The 21,564-nt window shown below is 41.9% G+C and overlaps 1 protein-coding gene across 6 annotated transcripts in view; it reads left to right on the plus strand.

Annotated features, from left to right (window-relative positions):
• epha7 (eph receptor A7) overlaps positions 1 to 21,564 on the plus strand; it is a 135,912-nt gene that overhangs the window by 44,803 nt on the left and 69,545 nt on the right. For all 6 annotated transcript variants that reach the window (XM_036147120.1, XM_036147121.1, XM_036147119.1 and 3 more), the window contains exons 4-5: positions 4,716 to 4,871; positions 14,737 to 15,072. In XM_036147120.1, the coding sequence (XP_036003013.1) occupies positions 4,716 to 4,871; positions 14,737 to 15,072 (492 nt within the window). The remainder of the gene's footprint in view (positions 1 to 4,715; positions 4,872 to 14,736; positions 15,073 to 21,564) is intronic.

Consider the following 21,564-nt stretch of genomic DNA (forward strand, 5'->3'; position numbering starts at 1 on the left):
ATAGCCGATCGAATTCAAAAGACAAACTGATTTGTTTCCTTGTGTAGCAACAATTTGGCATTTTACCTCAACTTTCACCGCAAGACAACAATCCATTTATGGTGTCCGCATGAGGGCAGATTTTTATAAACTCCAGTGTAGTCGGAGCCACGTTGTCATATTTATTCCATGACGAATCAAGGTCGTTCTGAAAATCAAAACTGCCCCCACTTGGTATAAAAAAGGTGGCGCTAAATAGATGGCTAATGAGTCTGTATAACCATATAATGCAAAAATGAACGACTTATTAGGAATTGTTCACATGACTTGTGAAGACATGAACTGTTTAAGACATTGGTTTTAGCCCACCTTGAACTGGCTGTTATCTTGAGGAAAACCTAAACTGTCTACATAAATAAAAGAGGCAAAGTTGTCTATTAATCTCTTGAAAACCTTTGAACAAAACAGCCACTTCAAGGGGCTCCATCACGCCTGAAGAATGGAGGATGAACATATTACAAGTAATAGCTTGTAGCTCATAGTTACAGCTAGTTATAGGCTTAGCGCTCTTAGCTGCTTCTCTAAAGCCTCCCACTCACCGTACTCTGGGCTGTGGATCCTCTTGTCTGCTGTCGCTGTGGGAGTTAGCTCCAGTCCCAGCTGGGTTCTCCCCCTCAGCAGGCTGGCCACCCAGCAGATGAGCTCTCAGAAACCTAAAGGCAAACAGGCTCACCGCCTTATCAGAATGTTAAAAAGCCTGGTGTGCTGAAAGCTGCAGGATCCAGCCAGTTTTTAACCAGCTGGAGGAGGCCCTTCAGTGCGGTTATTTGGCGCTGTTTACTTTGCATGTCAGACGCCGCAGCTAGACCCGGCTTACGTTGCTGTTTCCTAAATGTTATCTTTCATCAGAACTTTTCAAATGGTTAAAAAAAAAAGAGCTAAATATGACGAGTAAGCATTTAAGAGCTCTCTGAAGAGGTTTGGTGCAGTCAGCATTCAGGCTTTTGGAGCTCCTCGTGGATCTGTTTTCAATTACCGGCTCACAGAGGTAAAGAAAGATTAAAGATAAAATCACATTGTTACTTCTCTAAAAAAAAAAAAAAAAAAAAAAAGAAGGTCTTGTTTCACAAGGCCGCAGCAGAGCAATAAACAGAGAATGACAGCGCTTTCATGGAGCTAAAGTCAGGATACCCTCAGCTTCAGCTCCAGCATCCTTTTCATCCCTGGGAGTGTTAAAGCAGAAAACTCTGTCCTTCTCCTGCCAGAGCTGTCAGGAGAGCTGGTGGCGGAAAGGAAAAGAAAGAAGGTGGAACAAAAGAGGGGATCTGAAATATAGGGGAAGTCAGTAGGATAATCATAGCCCTTTTACCCCAGTGGCTCATGAAAAATACATTTTAGCGTAATTTTATAGTTTGTATGCAGATCTATTCACTAAAGTATGGACTTCATGGAGATTGTTCAGGAATCAGACCAATTTACTTGTCCATTTTTTTTCCAAAGCACCCAGAGCTAACGTTTGTTGTCAGCCGGAACATGGAAATCACGTAGCCTAGATTTCAGTTCTTTTTCCGCGGAGGCATGGATGCTCAGGGAATTGTGTCATTGAGGGGGGGGGGGGTATTTTAAACAGAAAGTAAACAATTATGCCAATTGCTGCTAAACTAATTATCTATCACATGGATTTTTACAGTCGTGATTTTATTTATACAATTTATTCGCTGATGTTCTGATTCATGTACTTAAGCAGAACAGTAATGAATAAACAGTTTTTGCCTGTCCTTCTGTTCAGTTTGCTGAATTCAGCAGTTTAAAACAACTCAAATGGTTATATGAGTGAGCTGTAGACTACATCAGCAGGTAGTGGTTTAAAATCGATCAAACTGGTTTTCCATATTCCTATGTGGACTCAGGCCAATCGGCCGCCTGAACCCACCGTATCGGCTGCATTGCTTCAGTCTTCTCTAGTTCTGACGAAGGTGTGAAATTTTTCCTGAGTTGTCCCACAACAGCAAATGTGGCATGCTGAGGGTTTCCTGGTTGTATAGTTGTTTGATTATCCTGGCAACCTCACGATTTAGCAAGGAGAATGATTGATACCTTTTTACTTTAGGACATTCTGAGGATTTATTTACTTTTTCAACCAGCTCACTGAAACACCATTGTTGTACTACAGGTGAGGGAACTATCAAGCCGGGCATACACTGTACGAGTTTTTGCCCTTTTTGGCTCGATTCTTCAGTCATACGAGAATTTTTAGGATCAGTTTCAGCTTGATGGTGCGTCCTGCGTCGTGTAGTAAACAGGGGGTAACGAGGGACGATTCGCCTCTCAAGACCATCTCCCGATCAGGAATCGGACGGTCGGTTGAAAATCAAACATGTTTGAAATTCAGTCGGCCCTCGCGAGTGATCGTGAGCGCGTCCTGCTGTTCAAGCGGAGTTACGGCTGTCTACGAGCCTATTTCCCCTGACCTCGTGCACTGTGCACGCACAAACAAGTAAATTCTTCTTCGTCTTCTCAAACGAAAACAGGAGCGAAGGGAAGCATGGCGGCGGTACGTGTGACATGGAGTCAAACTACGGAGGAGCAACTCGTAGAATTGCTAAGCCCGTGCATTTTGTTCTAGTGAGCCTCATATTAAACAGTGAGCATCGACAATTCCGCCTTTTTCTTCTTCTACTGTTGACATTTGGCTTCCGGGTAGACAAGTCCGAGTAGCGGCATCTCTCTACAGGGCTGAGTCTGACGTCTGGATTTTGAACGCACTGTGTGAGCAGTCAGGTGGCATCAGAGCGTCGGGCTGCACAGTGTGCAGCCTGACCCTGTGGTTTCGTCGTACAGTTTGAGCTGTATATGAGTACCACAACTGAAAGTATCGTACAGTGTATGCCCGGCATTAGTGATACCAGCTTCACACAAGCACACTCAGAAAAATGTATCTAACCCTTAAATATGATAGTACCCCATGAGTAGCTATGAAAAAATCCTCAAACATCTGGATTTGCCTTGGTAGTAAGTGATAAGTGCAGGAGTCCAGCTGACCAGCGGTATGTGACTGCTTCAAAGGTCAAAGGTTAACCATTAATTGCTCTATGTGCTCATCTCTGCATGGGTAATATCTCCTCTCACAGACAGACCTTGTTCTAACCCAGTCAAAGCCTTCTGCTGACCTGGGCATTCATGAGAACAAAAATCTTCCTGTTTTGTTCCTCCCAAGCTTTCCTTTATCCCTGGGCTTGTGCATCAGCATGGGATCTGGGGCAGCTGACGTTACGGCTCAGCCTGGCTGAAAGCACTGGCTCCATCATCAACACGTGAAAGCAGGGGTTTGTTCTGTCTTGCCCGCTTCACCATGGGAACTCAGGTGTATTGCTGGGACTGTGTTTGCACAGGACTAATATCACCTCAAGACATTTAGTGATTGGTAATAACTGCTGAGATCATCATTGAATGGAATCCTGTTTGACGTTGGCTTAGCTGGGATAAGGTCCTGGCCACATTCCAGGATTTTTTTGCATGTCAGATTAGAAATGATTACTGCTTCTATAGCGATGTTGAAATTTTGGGAAAGATTTCTTGACTCTGCAGCTGACACCCTTGTCAGAGAAGTAATGCCAATCACAAGCCTGAGGGTAGAGTCAACCCAGCAATGAAAAAGTGTTGCAGCGCTGTGTCTGTACTTCCAGCTGGGGCAATAAAACTCCAACCTGAACGAGAATATACCGGTGAGCCAAACTCTTACTTTATTTAAGCTTTTCTCAGTAGGGGCTGAGCTTGTGTGTTTTGTTGTACAGCACTGCAGATACAAATTGTTGCAGGTTTTTCTTCAGGAACATTGAAAATGATTATTTTAGTCTTTCTTCTATGGTGGGTCATTTCTGTTTGTGATGTCACACTGTGTAATGTGGAATCAGTCACTGGAAAACAGGGTTTGATGTTTCACAGCAAAGACAAAATTATTAGAGAGTTCTTTTGAAACTATAATAAGCATCTTATGTTAGCAATTAGCTTGTTTAGCATATCTAAAATATTAGGCTGTGTTTCTTTTTCCTAGAGAATTTAGATCCTAACCTTGACTCTGAATCTCCAGGATGTTGTAATCATTTCCAAATCCCGCTGGTTCCATGGCTGATAGAGATTTCCAAACTCAAAAATACCAAACAGATTAACTTTGTGGCACTCTGTCCAGCCTTCCTGTTATCTGCTGAAAATCTTACACACGTGTAGATTACAATACAAGACAGCAGTGGAAGAATACAATTCCTTACATATCTTTGCCACCTTTGACTTGATTCAAAAGTCCTCACTGGCACTGAAAATATGAAAATAGGCAAGTGTGTGTTTGTTTTGTCGTCGCGACCTTGTGGAGTGTCTGTAACTGGGTACCTTCACTTATTGGACAGGGTGGCTGCTTTTCAGCTTCCAACCAACCAGTCACTGATGGCAATGTTCAAGCTGAAATTTGTTTGACTTTTGAATGGCAGCAGGTTTATTGTGCATCCCTAATTTAACACACCACAAAATAAATGAATAAATTAAACTTTGCTTCAGCATGGAAACAAAATCCTGTAAACGAACATGAGATCATAATGTAAAAGTTTAAAAAGTTTATCTGGCTTCAACAGATATAACCATTCACAAATTCTATATATAAGTTAATGAGCAATAAGAGTACCTTTTTAAATGCAGATCAACCTGTTTAATTCCCTGTTTTTTGTTTTTTTTTGTGTGTGTAGCGTGCGGTCGTGGTTTCTACAAGTCGTCCTCTCAGGACCTTCAGTGCTCTCGCTGTCCGGCACACAGCTTCAACGACCGTGAGGGCTCCTGGCGCTGCGACTGCGAGGACGGCTACTACCGAGCGCTCTCCGACCTCCCATCTGTGGCCTGCACAAGTGAGTCTGCCAGGCTGTCGCTAAGGTTAAAAAAAGAAAGCTTTGAGAAGCCACATGCGGGATGGTGTCTGTGTGTGGGGTAAGGAGGAGGGGGGGGGGGGGGGCAACACAATCCAGAACCCTGATCCAAGTCTGCTGTGGCCTCATGAAAGCTCCAGATGTGTTCTCCAGCAGCTCCTCTGCCATGTCATGGTAATTATGTTTGCAGGCTGGGGTGTCTGTTTTCTGTCTTAGCTCGTTGCTAATGATGAGAGGAGCAATTTGCCATTTCCCGTCTGAAAGATTGCAATTACAGTCAGCAGTGGCAGCCCCCGCAGCAGCCGTCCTTTGTCCTGGCGAGGGTGGTTCTATGACAGCCATTGATGGCTTATTTACACAGGATGGGGGATTCAGGCTGAATCGGTGGAGCTCATTTGCTTCCAGGTCCCGCTCTCAAACATATTTATTTCAAAGTGTTTTTCTGTTACTTTGCCGTCAGCTACTGTGCACGGGGGAGTGGCGCTCACCGGCAGGACCATGTTAGCACTCTGCTTTATCTCTGTGGGTAAACAGGACCCCTAAATGAAATCTTTGCGCCTTTTATCTGTCTGCCTTTCTCTCTGCTGATAATGTATCACAGGACCCACGGATTGGCCTGCAGGCGCCTTGAGGCTGCACATACTTTTCTGGCATTCATTATGTTTATTTTGCACATGCATCTGTTGATTCCAAACAGCTGAAACAGCTGTGCCTGTGCAGCCAGTACACATGCCTGGTCCGCACTGATGAGCAGCGCTGCCCCCCCCACCCCCCCCTTCACATAAAGTAGGCCAAGTCAGAATTTTTAATGTGACAGAGGGAGGCTGCAGGAGTGCTATCTGATGCAAAGCGTGGCAGTGTGGAGCGCTGCGCCGGCTTGTTTGTGCACTGAATCAGAGAATCAGAAGAGAGGACTCAATGGATTGACGTTAGGATTTCATGCCGGATCTCGCATGCAAAAAAACGTATTCTGTCTCATTTAGGAGCATTTGCTCATGGAGCGACATGTCTCTCGCTGCCCGCCCTAAAACTCCTTCCAGTCAACTTATTCCACTCAGGTGTGTTTAACTTTAGGGGCCACAGCTCTGTTGGACGCTTTAATCCTACTTACTGCAGACTCTTTTGTGTGAGTGGAAATATACCAAGCAGAAGGGTAAAATTTGCATGATGGTAAAAGGCTTGCAGGAGAAAAAAAGCATAATTGGAATAAAACAAGGTGATTTATTTTCTTCTTTAGAGCAAGAATCCCCACAAACATTACCTTTAGAATCCTCAACCTCTGTCTCAGCACTTTAGCTTACTGTCTTCTTCTGATGCACTGAGGAATTTGGACCAGTGAGAAGCAGAAGTAAGTTGACCAATGATGGGTAGGTTTAACTCCAAATTCAATAGCAGCAAAAAAAGTGGTTCTAATTTAGATCGATTTGATGGGATAATTTAGTGGAATGAACTATAAATATTCAGAAATAAATGACACCAAATATAACAGTTGAAATGCTTTTTCACAAGGTTGTTTGGTAGATATGAAACAGGTCAGTCTAATGACAGGATGTGGAACAGCTGAGGGAGAGCGGGGGCCCAAGGCCCTGCAGGAACATAATGACTGAATCAGGGGGCGCAGAAACCTGGGCAAATAAGCAGATACCATGAAAAGAAATCAGTCACAAAGTAAACACAGATCTGGAATCAGTTACACTAGGTCTGCGGATCTACTGAGAACTATGAGAAAACCCTTTTAGCATTTTCTCTCATCTTTTTCCTCTTCTTTTTTCCTCCTTTTGTCCATTGAACATGAAATAGTTCCAGAGAAAAATCTAATAAAGCTTTTTTGAAAAAGAAGGAAAGAAAAAAAAAAACTATGAGAAAACCAAAGTACAAGAATATGTGAAAGGCTCAGGTTAGAAATGGTTACTAAGTGTAGCTGGCATGTACGGGCCAGCAGCACCTGTAGGTTCTAACTACTGCGCCACGCCCTGCTTCACATCTACTCTCCACGTGGGCCCTGTAATGCCTGCAGCTCAGCAGAATGGAATACTCAGGATATTCCCGCTGCCATACCTTCACGTCTCAGAGCTGTTCTAATGCTTCATCTAACAAGCACAGGTGGAACACAGTGCCGCCGATCGCATTGTGTTACAAACAGCTGCTTCATTTCACTCGTTCTTTATAAAAATTCAGACGGTGTCTCAGCATTGTCCCAGACCGCCATAAAATTAAACATCTGAGTTGTTCTTTAGTTAGCTTGGCTCGTCCTGTTGAGAAATCCATGAGGAAAACCACAGTGACGCACTGCCTGAATGACAAATAACCGACTCAACTCTCCCCCAATGTTCACTCCACAAAGCTATTTTTTACAGCAGGCAGTGCATGAGATGACACAGTATGAGGCACAGCTCTCCGTAGTATTACATCAAATATCTAAAATGTATCATCATTATTTATTATTCCTTTAAAACAGCCCAATCTTGTTTTTCTCTTAGAACACACATAGCTCCAAGGCAAAGCGCTGAATGCTGCTCGTTCAGGGACTTTATTGGTGCTGCACAATGAAAGAGTTCTGAAGTGCAGCTGAATAGCTGTACCTTTAGAAGTGTGTAGCTAATTATCTAATTGATTCAGAGAAATGGGCTTTACCTAATAATATAGTAACTAGAAGTGGGGCTTTAACTGGCTTCTTATTCGTTTGAGCTCTTAGGTGCTTTTTGTTTTCGTTCTCCCTTTATAGAAATCCAGTGACCTCTGGTTTAGTGTGTTAACAGTTGGTTCCCCGGCCCCATTCGGTCACCAACGTCTGACAGGGGCAAGGACATAACTCAAGCTGAGGAAATCTGAAGCTGGCCACTGACAACAGATCACCATTCTTTGAGTGTGGTGCGGAGGCAGCGGCACAGATCTCGCTCTAAAAGACAGCTCCATTACTCACTTCTCCAACCATCCTAATCGGATGTTAACGCTTCACTCTAATGTCCCCCCGCTGATCAAGGGCAGTGCACACATGCGTTGGTAAGAACAGCAGAAAGTTTCCACGCTCACAGTGTCCTCTGGCGGGTCCCTCCTGGGTAATCACCTTGGCCAAGTAGCGGCGTAATTACTGAAGTTGCACACTTTCCATTATTCATTTTCATTAACTTTGGATCTGCAGTAGACGACCCCACAACATCAGATGTAAATATGTATTTTTAACTTGCATGAAAAGCGCTGGGGTGTGCCCCATTCGTGCAACCCTATTTACTCGCCGTTCTTTCCCTCGTTTATTGCGGGATTAAGTTAGTGTGACCACCAGTGACTGGGATTCACGCTTGTCATATCTTTATCCAGCCAAGGAGTGAATAGTAATTGAAAATGAATTTGCATTGGCTGAATAAATAGCTTGATTGACAGATTTTCTTTTCCTGTAAAGCCACTATATTGTAGGCTTTAGAAAAACAGCAAGATGGATCCCTGGCACTTAGAGATTAAGGCTGTGTCTGTGGGACTGGAGAGGAAATGAGATGAAGATGTGATGTGGGGACATGAAAAGCCAAATTCCAATGCTGAATAAAGATGAGCGGAGACAAAATTACAAATCCAAAAATACAGCGCTAAAGAAATTGTTTCCCATGTGGTATGTGTGAGCGGGGGCTGACAGAAGAGACTCTATTTATTTTATGGTATGTTTTTCTTTTTGCTGAATACACATGTTATTCATATATGAAGTTGTGAGGAGGTGGCATATGTGGATGGCCATTGAGAGGTACTTTCTTAAGTGGAAAAGTGGAAGAAAAGGACAGACAGGAGTCGATGACAGGTTGAGGAGTGGGGCATCAATCATGCAACAGCTGCGAGTGGCGCTGGTGCGAGCGATGGTCTGAAAGGGGCAGTTGGAGCGGTCATCTGCTCCACCCAGCCCCCTGCCGCACCCCTCAAAAATGTGCCATCTCAACAAAATGATGTTCATCAGAGGTCGGATGCTGCTGCAAGTTGTTTGGGGACTGGGAAAGAGCAGCGGAACGAAGGGGGCTTGGGCTGCTACAACATATTAAATGAGTTTGTCGTGGAGTTTTATTAACAGCTAATTAAAAAGGTCCTCCTGGTTCACTTTACAGAGACAGCAGACAAGCTTAATTTGGGCCCACCTGCATGACTGCCGGTTCAGTCCAGGTCAGATCAGAAGCTGTACTGTAGGTAAGGGCAGCGTCTTCCACCGCTGTCTGATACGCAGTTCTATTAAGTTCACTTTATGTCACTTTATGCGTGCAGTGGCAATTTATGATCTTTAAAGTTTACCTAGAAAACAATGTTCACACTTTAAATCCAGGGGGATTTGTTCAAAAAATATGATTTTATAAATTGAAATCCCTTTTGGTAAGAAGACAATGGAGGAAATATGCCAATGTGCCAAATACGCTGTAATGTAGCATTATCCATAACGTGGGCTGCTCGGATTTTCAAGCTAATTTAACCAGCTCTGTTCACTTAGACATCCCATTATTCCCCGCTCTTAGTTCCAAGAAATAACAATTCAGACAGAATTTTAAGTAAATTGCAAAAGCTAAAATTGACATATGCATGACAAGGATCTTACACTATCAGTGAAGAGTATCCCTTATGTTTCAGTCTGTATCATGGGAATCTTTTCATAGCAAACTGTGAATTATATGATAAACTGAAGGTGTGCTCTGGGACTGTGATCTGTAGCTCCGCTGAACTAAAGCATCTTGTTGTCTTTGGGCCGCTGTCTGCTTTGGAAATCCTGCGGTATGTGTTTACAGACAGCACAATGTGGCTATAATAACCCGACATATGCCTTCACATGACTAATGCTTATGTAAAGTCGATGTAAATCACGGCATTGGTTTTGTATCCACCCTGTAATCAGAGGATTTCATGCAAAAAAATGTCCACTTCACTCAGACAAGATTGCCAAACACACGTAGCGACATCTTCAGTTGTAAAAGTTTGGCTTGTTGGCTTCGGATTGGGTTCTACTGACAAAGCTAGCTGTGGGGCGGGGGGTGTTTGGCATCATCTAGCTGCACAAAGCTTCCATCAACTGTCTCCTGACATCAATAATTAATCTCTGCATTTTTTCTTCTTCGTATATTTCTGCACTTAAAGCGGGGGCGAAATCTCCAAGCCCGGTACCAGAGCTGAGGCAATCCAAAAATGCGTCTGTTGTTACTGGTTACATAGTCTAAGCAAAGCTTTTTTTTTCATACACCCATCCACATGCCACACAGATCCTCCAGAGACGAAGGCTAAAATAGATTTCAGCTTGCGGCCCACAATGTGAACGAGTGGCAAACCCAGTTTGGAATTCAATGTGGTACACAGGCAGCACGGAAAACGTGGGTGTTATGGTAACAGCAGTCAGAAGCACTTGAGTTCAGGAAAAAAAAAAACTGGGAGCTCTTTTATTCTTCTGCATGTCTTCCTTTTTTGGTTCTGCTGCAGCCGCATCATTAGAGGCGAGGTCACGGGGTCACAACACACATTTGTAGAGTGAGGATTACCTCATGGACGATTTGAATAGCGCTCACCCCTGCTGCCCCTCTCCCCACCACCTCCCAATTAGAGCGCAGCCAGCTAACAGGCTGAGGGTTAACTTAGCCCCAAGCACCTCTCAAGGCTGATAAGCAGCAGATTCCTCGCTCCTAAGCCTGGATTTACCCAGGTCTTACAACTCGACAAAGAGCAGAGACGAGCTCTGAAACATGACCTAAAAACGATCTGCCTCTATCCTCTCCATATTATGGATTTTTGCTTGCATTTTGATGCATTTGCACAGCCTTAGCCTTTTTTTCCCCCCCACATCTATTACTCGTGACTGCTTCATGCTACAAAAGTATTTGACCTCACTCAAAAATGTGGGCAATGCCGGCATGAAAATGCTGTAAACAGTGAATGCATAACATCTATATGCATGCAGAGCACAGCGCATATCCACACGCGTACCCAGACTTGGTCACACCGGCAGAGTTGGAGGGAAGCTAGCAAGTGATTGAGACGTTTCAGGCTGTGGGGTCTCTGGAAGGCTAATCCGTGAAATGAAACTCGACTAGGAGGAGGGGTGAGGGGAGAGAACACGGAAAGATAAGACAGTGTGGGGGAGTGAGAGACAGAAGAAAAAGTGAAGCGGGGAAGCGACAAGCCCTTGAGCTAGAAGGCTGAGCAGACAGACAGACAGAGGAAGACTTGGGATGCAGGTGAGAATCTGTGCTGCAGGTGAAGTCAGAGCACAAGTGTTGTATTCCAAAGGCCAGACACGGCGTATTCAGAGAAACAAAGAGACGCCACGGCGGAGGAGGAACAAAAAGAGCTACGGTTTTTAGTATTCTTCAAACAAACCGGGTCACGTCGTGTGTCATCTTACCTCGTCAAAAGAAGCAAATCAGCTCTGAGTGGGCACCATCAAACGCACAATAAAACAGCTTCTAAAGACTTTCTCCCACTGTCCTTAGCTGCTTTCCAAGGACTTCGCATAATATTTTATACAAACCATATTGGATTTCCTCTCCTAGCAAACACTGAGTTACTGTTGAACAAGGAAATGTGACGGTGAATAAAATCCTCTGAAGAGGCATATTCCAGATCAAAGTGGTGACTAGACCACAGTCCATTTCTATTCAATATTAAGAATTTTCAAACTGAAACTCCACACACAGAATTCTGATTTGAAAAGTGGAAACTTTAGGAACCAATACAAGAGCTGTGTGTATAAAGTGCTCCATTGTCTCAGTAAATGTTTCTTTGCACTTTTATTGATTAGCATCTCGTAAAATCAGTCAAATATAGTTCTGAACAAACTGCGGTAGTGAAAATGTTGCTTAGGTTTAATAGTCAAGCAATGAGATCCCGTGGTACACAATACTTAAAAACAGCTTTATTGATTTTACCCAATAAAAACAGGAACATTGTATTCTTTAGCATTTAGACAATCTTATATTTAGACCAGTATAAAAATGCTATCTATATGGACTAAAACCAAAAATCAACACTTGCGCCCCTCAGGGTTTTGTCCTCTCCTCTCTTCTCTTCTCTCTGTATACTAATAACTGCACATCTGCGGAAACTCTATTGAATTTTTGAAGTATGACACCTCTGTCATTGGGCGGGTCCACTGGTGCTCAATCCGCTAAAGACTGTGGACCAACCTTCTACCTTCAGGTCAGCAGAGAGCTGATTCCTAACAGGAGCCGACACAGAGCCCGTTTTTATCCCTGGGCTCTGGTGAACACTTTACAGTCAGAGTAGCCAGCTATTCAGCTGCCCTTTTTTTTTCCTGAATAATGTCTTTTCTGTTCTTTTATGAACTGCAGTTGTTGTTTTGCTTGCAGAACTTCTCTTCTCTTCCCTTCGTTTCATTTCATTTTATTTTCTAATGCAAGCTTTGGAATCTGAAGTCAAATTTCTTGTTTGTACCCACAAACTTGGTGAATAAAGTCTGATTCTGATTCTAATTCTGATTCTGAACACATTTTTCATTTATGAAACCTTTTCTGCCCTTGTAAAACTTCAAAAATATAGCTAAAATCTCATCTCGTGCTCCTGAAACTGATATCACATATAATCTCATCTGGAGAGCTGCAGTTATAGGGAGGTTTATTTTTAGGAATGGACACAGTGTTAATACAAGTAATGTCATTGAGCTGTTTTGCTAATTGGACCTAAACTGATCAGCTAGTACTGTTAGCAAAACTACTTGGTTTTTATTTCCAATGAAATATATTAAACTTAGGGGTTGCATCATTCTCTATTCAGAGTTTCAATCAACAAGGTAAATTAAATGCCTGAAATATAATTATAACAATAATATAATTAAAACATAATATTGTTGTCATTAGCTAATGGTTTATCCTTTTGCTACTAAAACAACCTTGACCCATTAATGGATTCATTATTTTTTTATTCTGAAATTTGTATATTTTTTTATGTGAATCCATCCTTCCATCCTTCCTTCCTTCCATCCATCCATCCATCCATCCATGACTGAGCTGTCTCCTTATAAAAAATATAGCCCTTTTCAAAGGAAAATATTGAAGGATTTTAGGCTGTTGGCTTAGTTTGCTTATTTATGTTGAAATATTAGAGCTTTTAGTTTTGACTTGAAAGAGCAAAAGGATGTTTCATCATTTCTTAATGCAGCCTCAGAACCGGTAGACCAACCGAAGGTCCCAGTGGTTTGTGCTGAAGGATATTGGGAAGTGCATGGGTGAACATGTGCGTGTGTTTTTAAATGCACATGTGTTGAGTCATACTATCACGCTGCACACAAGGAGGACTGGGAGCACATGCTGAGTGTCAGAGCCGGCGCTGAAGTTGAGTGGTCCTATTGGCAGCCGCTCCCCTCCACTTCACCGGCCCCAGGTGGCTCTTTCATCTTCTCTGTCCTCATCCCGCTGATAGTGAATATGGATGCCTCTGTTTTCACCGTGGTTTTACAAAAGGAAAACAACCCAGAGCTGTGTTGATCAGTCAGTATGCTGTTAGAACAGTTTCATTTAATGAGCTGCGAGGACCCTCCCTCTAAGGAAAATGTCCTTAAAATGTTCATAAATAAATAGCACAAGTCATATAGCATTAACTACATTTAGGGAATCTATTTATATTACCATCTGGGCTGTAAAAGCTTAATGTGGGGAATGTGAAAGATAAAAGCAGCAATTTGTAATTCATCATTTTACGAGATGTGCTCATCTCTGTCATTATGTGAACATTTATGAGTTTTTTTGGTATTTTGCACTTTTCATGTGGCAGAACTGGTTGTCATTATAGTTGTATACTGCTGTAACTGGCTAGTGATAATGTAGTTATAAACTGAGCTCATAAAGCCTGGAGGAGGAAAAGGCTCAGTCTCTTTTTTGAAAGATGTTAACTTTTAATGGGTAGCTTATCTGCATGATTCCCCATTCCTCGGAAACACAAATAGCCCATCATGCGTTGCTGGGACAGATACTGTATATCTACTTTGGGGGAAACTAATTTAGCTCATACCAAGTGTTTCTCACAATATATGAAACTCCAACTAGAGGTAAAAATATGAATTCAATTTGTAGCAAAAAAAATCAAGAGACGAGTTGAGTGACGTAATTTCCAAGTCAAAGCGATCCGACTGGAGCGCCCTGTGGAGCTGGAATGCTGACGGCAACAACACCAACCTCAGAATCAAAAATTGTTTGTCAAGTTTTATTACTGAAATAAATGTAAATTAGGAGGCACTGTAAACAATCTGTATGAGAAAGAAACGTATTTGAAAGCACTTTGTAGAGCCTAAATTAAATAAAAATAGGGTAAATAAAATTATCGTGGCATTTCTGTATAAATGGAGGCCCACTGTATAGTCTCTGTAATAGCTGTGAATGTGAAAACTAGATAGTGTTAGTGAGCCTAATGTTAAATATTAAAAGTCTTCCGGTGTATACTCTTCTTATCAATTTAACTTTGAGGCTTTCCATTATAGGAAATGCTGATGGAGCAATAAGAAAAAATAGGAGAGGACCCTTTATGTTTCACTTTCTCTGAATTAATAATAAGCCATATAAACAATGTTGCCTCAACTCTGATTATTAAATTTATTCAGTCTACACAGCTTGATTTTTCTGCATTCTACTGCTGACCTTGGTGCCTGCCTCAGCTCACTTTCTGTCAGCGTACCTGCAGAGCTTCTTTTTTTCTCTGGCTCTGACTCTTATTATAATTGAGTGTCAGTGTTTGGCTCTGGGGCTGGAGCTGGCATGTCCTATAGCTCCCCCCCCCTTCTCAGAGAACAGTTAAAGCACAGAGCCAGTCTATGCACACACTTGGCTGTCACTTCTCCTGGCACTCACTTATCTAAATCTGGCCTCCTCTGTGTGTCCACCTTTGACAGGACCTCCCTCTGCGCCACAGAACCTGGTCTACACCATCAACCAGACCACCGTTAATCTAGAGTGGAACCCGCCGGCTGACACCGGCGGCCGAAACGACGTCACCTACAGGGTCATATGCCGCAGCTGCAGCTGGGAGTCCGAGAAGTGTGTGCCGTGTGGCCAGAACGTGGGATACTCTCCTGCGCAGTCAGGATTAGTGGACACTTACGTCAGCATCACTGACCTGCTCGCTCACGCCAACTACACCTTTGAGGTGGAAGCTGTCAACGGCGTGTCTGACCTGAGCCGCACGCAGAGGCTGTTTGCAGCGGTCAGCATCTCTACGGGCCAAGCAGGTAAGAAACTTCATTGATACTGTTGCCTTAATGTGGAAGATTCTTTGTCTGCTAGTTGTTCTGTATCAAAACACCGAAGTCTAAACAGGACCAGCTCACGGCGTTCTGTTTTTTATGGGAGTGAGAAGGATGCCGTTTGCTCCGGCTGAGAGAGCATCAGAGATTTACACCCTGACAATTGACAGTTTAATTTTGAAAACCTCTCATACACACGCCCCAGTAATGATTCCCAATTAGCATTAATGGGCGTAGTCTGATATGATCCATAATATTTCCGGCATGAATATTACCCGGATTAATTGAATGTGTATGTCAGCACTGCAGCAGCAAACGTTATTAGCCTAGCAATGATGCAGGCTCAGAGTGGTACCTAAAGAGCTGAGAGTGTGCGCGCAGCTCGGCCTCATGGGAATTAGCTGTAATTAAAATGCTGTGTTTTGCGGTGACAGACTCTAAAGCCTTTTTTATTCATTATTTCTATGGATCCACTCCTCTTTCATGCTTGAGCATCCATGAAACACAGTTGGCCCAAAAGGCCATGCTCACACTGGGACGATCAAAAGATGGCTGCAAATAGAGGATTGCAGCTCTTGCTGACTCGGCAATTGCTACATCTGGATAACTGTACCTGTCAAGAACGTTCTATTGCTCGCCATACGCCAACTTTATTTCATCATTTACTATTTTATGCTCTTCTAACCAGAAACAAGGGTCATATTTCAGTGTTCTGGATTTTTATCTGTGGTAGAAGACATTAGACAAATACAGCCAATCAGCTGAGGAAGTGTGTGAGCTATGACAGTGGATAAGATGTATTTGTTGTGGTCTGCACCATGACACCATATATGTGCTGGCATGTGGAGCTAGTGCCACATAGCCAAGGGCAGAGCAATGTCAAGTGGAGGGTAAACTGGAGACAATTAAAGGGTTGTTCTCTCAGAGTATGTCGTCGTTAGGACTGGCATGTAGACAGCACACAGTTACCCAGATAACCTGCTGGAATATCAAGCAAATAGCCATTGTGAAGAAAGTTACCTGGCCAGTGTGGTGGCATCTTCATCACCTTGGGTAATTAACTCTGTTTAACGTGCTCTAAGCATCAGAATCAGCACTAATACCACCAGTTCTCACCAGATAGCTGCCCTATGCTCTTTTCTGCATATATGATACTCTCCTGGATTTTGCCTGACTCTATTATCCACCCAGCTGCAGTCTTCCTCCTATCTGGAATCTGATGCCCCTCTCCCTATCAACACTTCCTGGTACTGTGGAATCCCCCGCTCTGCACTGGTCAGAAGGGTTATTCTGTGTGCTCCCTCCAGCATGTTCTGGGTCTTCCTATCAACCTATCAAACTCTATGAAAAGCAATGGGGAAGAGTCTACTTTCTTCTACCTATGAGTCCTGAGAATACCTAGACAAGACAGTGTAAAGGCATATGAGAGTGAATTACAATTCCTAAAGATATGCTGAAACATGGTGAGGAATAACTTTTACAACAGTAATTACACTATAATGCAATAAGGAATATTCTTATTTAAATTCAAACTATTAATATTCCTTCTGGAGGAACAGCTCTTAAAGGAATATAGCCACATAACCATTTGATCATGATAAAATAAGGTTATATACACCAAGCCTCCATCTTTATAGTGTTTTGATTGTCCTTTCTGAGCCAAAAAATAATTTGCTCTAGGGCACAATTAATAAATTTAAACAGACGCCATCTAGCGACAGTGTCGCAGTCCTATCAAAATGCCGATTTGCTTCATTCATAAATCATTTGTAAATAATGCCGGACTGAGCCTGATCCTCTGCATTGCCTTGCAATAATGTAGCATTTTGGCGTGATCGAAGACCAACTGTTAATAATTAAGTAAACCAATCTACAAAAACTTCATATCAGAACATTTACTCAGGTCATTCAACTCTGTGCCTTGGTAGGTTTAGCGTCTGCTTCAGTGAACACCAACATTCATACTTTATTCCCAGTGTCTTTTCCCTGTTAGAATCATATTTTTTTGCGCCTTTTTTTAACTGGATCTTGGACCTTTCTTCATTGTTTCGCTGGGAGATGCTAATAGCTGTTAGCCGCTTCTTTGTTTTAACCCCCACTGAGCATGCACATTACGTACTTCTGTTAATAATCGTAAATAAAAACAAAAGGCTTTATTTACTAACAAATTTGGCAAAAACAAAGAATAAAACACTAACATATGTACTAATATGCCAGCAGGACATGATCTTTCATAAAAAACTTTGTATGCAACCACAGTGAGCTACTGACGTATAAATAAATAAAAAGTCAAATAACGTGGCTATGCACCTTTAAAGCAAGATGACTGCTCCATCTGTTCAGTAATAAGGCAGCAGAACTGAATGCCTCCTTTATACTAAAGGCTTCAGTAACAGAAGACTCTATTGAAAGGAATATATTGAGATAGAAAATCTACATAATGTTTCATGTGCTTTACTTCAGTCTAAAGACTTAAGATGTTTAAAAAGACATGACATGCATTGAGTAGTGATCTTACCCTGGATGACTTTTCAACAGCAGGGAATTTTGAATGAGAGCCTTTTGGGTTTGGTCCATTTTAATTCATAGAGCAGGACAGAATCTGCCTATTGTAGCCTTTAACTGAGCCTCTGTTAGCTGACTGGCCATTTGGGACTATCAGGCTATTTAAATCCTGTCTTTTCATGACTTGGCCAAATTTCACAACTGCAACCGTCGGATGATGATTCTCAGTATCAAGAATGACTAACTCTGCTAGTTCCTCTGCTAAGCGTATTTTAGTAGAGTATTATTAACAGAAACAGTCCGCTGATTGATCTTGGTTCCAAACTGAACTCAGCAATTGCTTTTCTGTTACAGTTTAAAAACTGTTGACCTTTTGTTCATCTATTGATATATCTGATCATTCTAGTTACAGCACACAGTTTTAACCAGTTTGCATTACGGATCTCTTACTTAAGAAGATACGTGTTTCCTTATATTAGAGTGAAAGAAAGCCAGGCCCTTTGGGATCTCTAAGACTTAGCTGGGATTTACTGATGTAAAAACCTGCTTTCTGTCACTGATGTTGGCAGTTTTGGTATCTCTCAATCTCAAGATCTGTCTTGGATTTGGGGGGAAATGATTAGATGCAAGGCAATCAGAACACTGGGGCCTACTACAAAGATCGCTCCTTTAAGGCAAGTATGCTGGACCACTCATTACAGAAAGACTGCATTATTAAAGCTTTCTATGAATCATCATTCAGAATTGATTAACCTTTGCACGATGAGGTGCTTGGGGCCCTTGGTTCTGAAAGAATCTGACAAGGGTAGAAGACTCTCTTCTGTCCCTTCCAACCCTACCTGCTGAATAATAATCAACATAAACATACTACAGCGTGAAAAGGCAGCAAATGAATACAGATGCTAATGCGCCTGATTAGAAATTCACATCTCCCCAAAATAAAAAATAAAAAAAGAAATGTGTGGAGTGAGTCGAGAGCCACATAAGGTGCAGAGGGCTTATTGTTCCCAGAAACCTAATTACCTCTCTGTGCTGTTTTAAATGGCTTTAAGCAGAGACTGCACATTTGTAAGCTTGATTTCTCCAGCTCTGTCTTTTCAGCGGTTGAATGGTAATTCCCAGTGTTGAGAAGATGTTGCCATCTCTGCCGTCGCCCCGTGCTGGAAGTTAAGTGCATGTTTCAATCAGTGCTCCATTGTGAGTCCGCAGAGCTGCAGAGCCAACCTCAAAGACCCTCGTTGTTCCTTGCTGCCTCAGCTCTCCTCAAGCACACTTGTAAACAAGTCCTTTTGTTCTTCCTGCAGAGTTGTGAGTGGGCATTGCTCATAAGATTACCGTTGATATTTATTCAAGCAAGTGTTAGGGTCTGAGACTAAAATATTGTAATGGAATGCAACATTCAAATAGGATGGATAAAGGTTTGTGGGGAAAAAACTCCAGGGGCTGCATTTGTTTGGAAGTGCCAGGAGCGCACATTTGGTTTGAGACCACGGAAAGGCAGATGATTTACAATAATGTAGTGGCAAGATGGGGTCAAAAAATGTAAAACAAAAAAAAAGGGTATTGATATTTAGATTAAAGACTGGTGATACTGGGTGTGTTGTGTGTCGTCTTGTATCAGATATAATATTCAAACTTCCTTTGAGAATTTTCTTACAATACATCGACTTCTGTTACAACAGAGATCTTACTTTTATGTTTTTCTTTTTTAAGGAAATACAACGGTTTTGTTTTAGTGCTGCATGTTGAAACAGGTGATGGCAACATTGCCTCACATCAAGATGGCCCTCAGCTCTCATTGTAGCCAGTAGCTTTCAATTTGTAGTTATCATCCTCTCTATGTGCATGCATGGGTTCTCTCTGGGTACTCCCGTAGTCCAGACACACATTAGATTAGTTGGTCACTCTAAATCACTCGTAGGTCCGAGTGTGTCTGTGAATTATTGCATGTTCTGTTTGCCTCTATGTTGCTCTCCGGCAGCTGTTGCTTTTGTCACAGCTTAAACCATAATACTGCAACATGACCGCCGTGAAATACGGCGAGAATTCAGCTTGTAGGCAAGGTTACCTGATGTCAGCTCGAGCACAAAAACAAGAAATCCCGGACAAACCCCCACAATAGCTGTGTTGCAAAACTGTAATGGAGACACAAATTTTGTATTTTTTTAAATACAGTTTTGAGTTTGTCATATTGAATAAGAAAACTTTAGAAATTTGGATGGTGATGTGACAGCCAGAGGTTTACAAATGACTGTGCTCAAACAGCAAACTATTATTGAGATCTGACTTAAAGGGTTAGACTAGGTTCACTGCTGTCTAGAAAACTCATTAGAGACTCTTTCGTTATGTCACACAAACAAGGGGAGAATTTTACAGAAGCATAGAACTCTTTAGAAATCCTCCCTATATGTATGTAGCTTCTCAGTTAAAACAAGCTCAAAGCAGAACCACTGCATGGATATCTGCAAAAGAAAAAGAAACTTAAGTTATTATAATGTTGAATTTCTTTTTTTTCAAAAAAATATTTCCGCTTGATTCATCAAACTAAAATACTTGTCACTGTGTTAGCTAATAATCCTCGTTGCAGTTTAAATTTGTCACTATAGATAGTTTTTATGTTATTATTGTATAATTTGCAATTTACAGCCAGGTAATACATTTGCAAATTTGTATCTCTCCAAATCATTGAAAAGAGACAATTAAAGTCCAGTGGTCTGTCTATTTGCTCACAGGGAATGATGTCTAGTTTAAATTGCAGCTCTGTTAGCATCAGAAATGACAAATACTACCGCAGCACTGGCAACAGGCTGGTTTAAATGCAAGTCATTCAGGTTAGGTCTGAAATTATAGTTTTAGCGGAAATTAAAGATTGCATAACATTTTTAACAATATTTTTTTTTCTCTTGACACCCTTTAAAGAGAATCTGGGATTGCAATAAGAACTGATTTAAAAAAAAGTGTAATAAATTTAGTTTAGGAAGAAAAATAAATGAACTTTTTCCCGGTTATCAATAACTCCTGGATTTCCACTGGAATCAATGTACACCTGAACGTCCGTTGAGACATTTGAGGCATTACATTCAGGTAGGGGAGAAGGAGACTGATCCTGCCAATAGCACAATTCGGAAATAAGAGAATTTCCAATAATGTCCCGACTCTAGTTAATACTGCCCAAATATATCATGTACACACTTTATTTCAGTAAGTATAAGGTATCCTGATACCAGCAGTCACTTCAATAGATAAGCAACTATTTAATCCATGAGGAATTCTACAGAAGGAGCTGTTTGGTTTAAGTTTGCCGAGAACAGCTGTTTTCATCAATTCTACCAAATTTCTGAGCAAGAGTCCTATTAATCAGAATTTATTGAAGATAAATGTTTCAGTCTTTGTTTTTTTCATCCAAGTATCTTCATTAGTTATTTTCTGCCATTTGTTGCTGCATCTGTTTTTACATTTCGTTTGAACGTAGGATGACGTCTCCCTCCAGTTAAAATCTACTTAAAGCTTTAAAGAGAACAACAGGCTAGTCCCTTTGGTACAGTCTCTCTGTGCAGAATGAGGAAGGGGGAAAAAAGCACAACGGAACACCAGAATGTAAGCTAAGCATTTGTCTTTGATCTGAAGAGCCTCTGTGCCTTTTCATTCAGTGAGAAGCAAATATTCTCATTTAGTTTGGCCGTCTGCGTCTGACTCCTTTCCCTCCAGCATTTCGCCGCCTGCACTTCAGAGAGAGAGAGATAGCAGAGTTTTCTGCATGGTTTGATAGCTAAGAGCAGTGATCTTTAAGAATAAAAAGGAGGGATAATTGATACTCGGCTCCTCACCAGTAACCTATATGTCCACTTTATTGACACTTAATCATCACTTAATGGATATTGTTCTGTGCATTTGTGAAAGTAACACTTGGGGAACAATAACGGCATTGATTTATCCCCGTTTGTGTTCTAATCTTCCATGGTGGCCCTAAAC

This window comes from Fundulus heteroclitus, chromosome 15 (genome assembly GCF_011125445.2).
Source record: "Fundulus heteroclitus isolate FHET01 chromosome 15, MU-UCD_Fhet_4.1, whole genome shotgun sequence".
NCBI classification, from domain to species: domain Eukaryota; kingdom Metazoa; phylum Chordata; class Actinopteri; order Cyprinodontiformes; family Fundulidae; genus Fundulus; species Fundulus heteroclitus.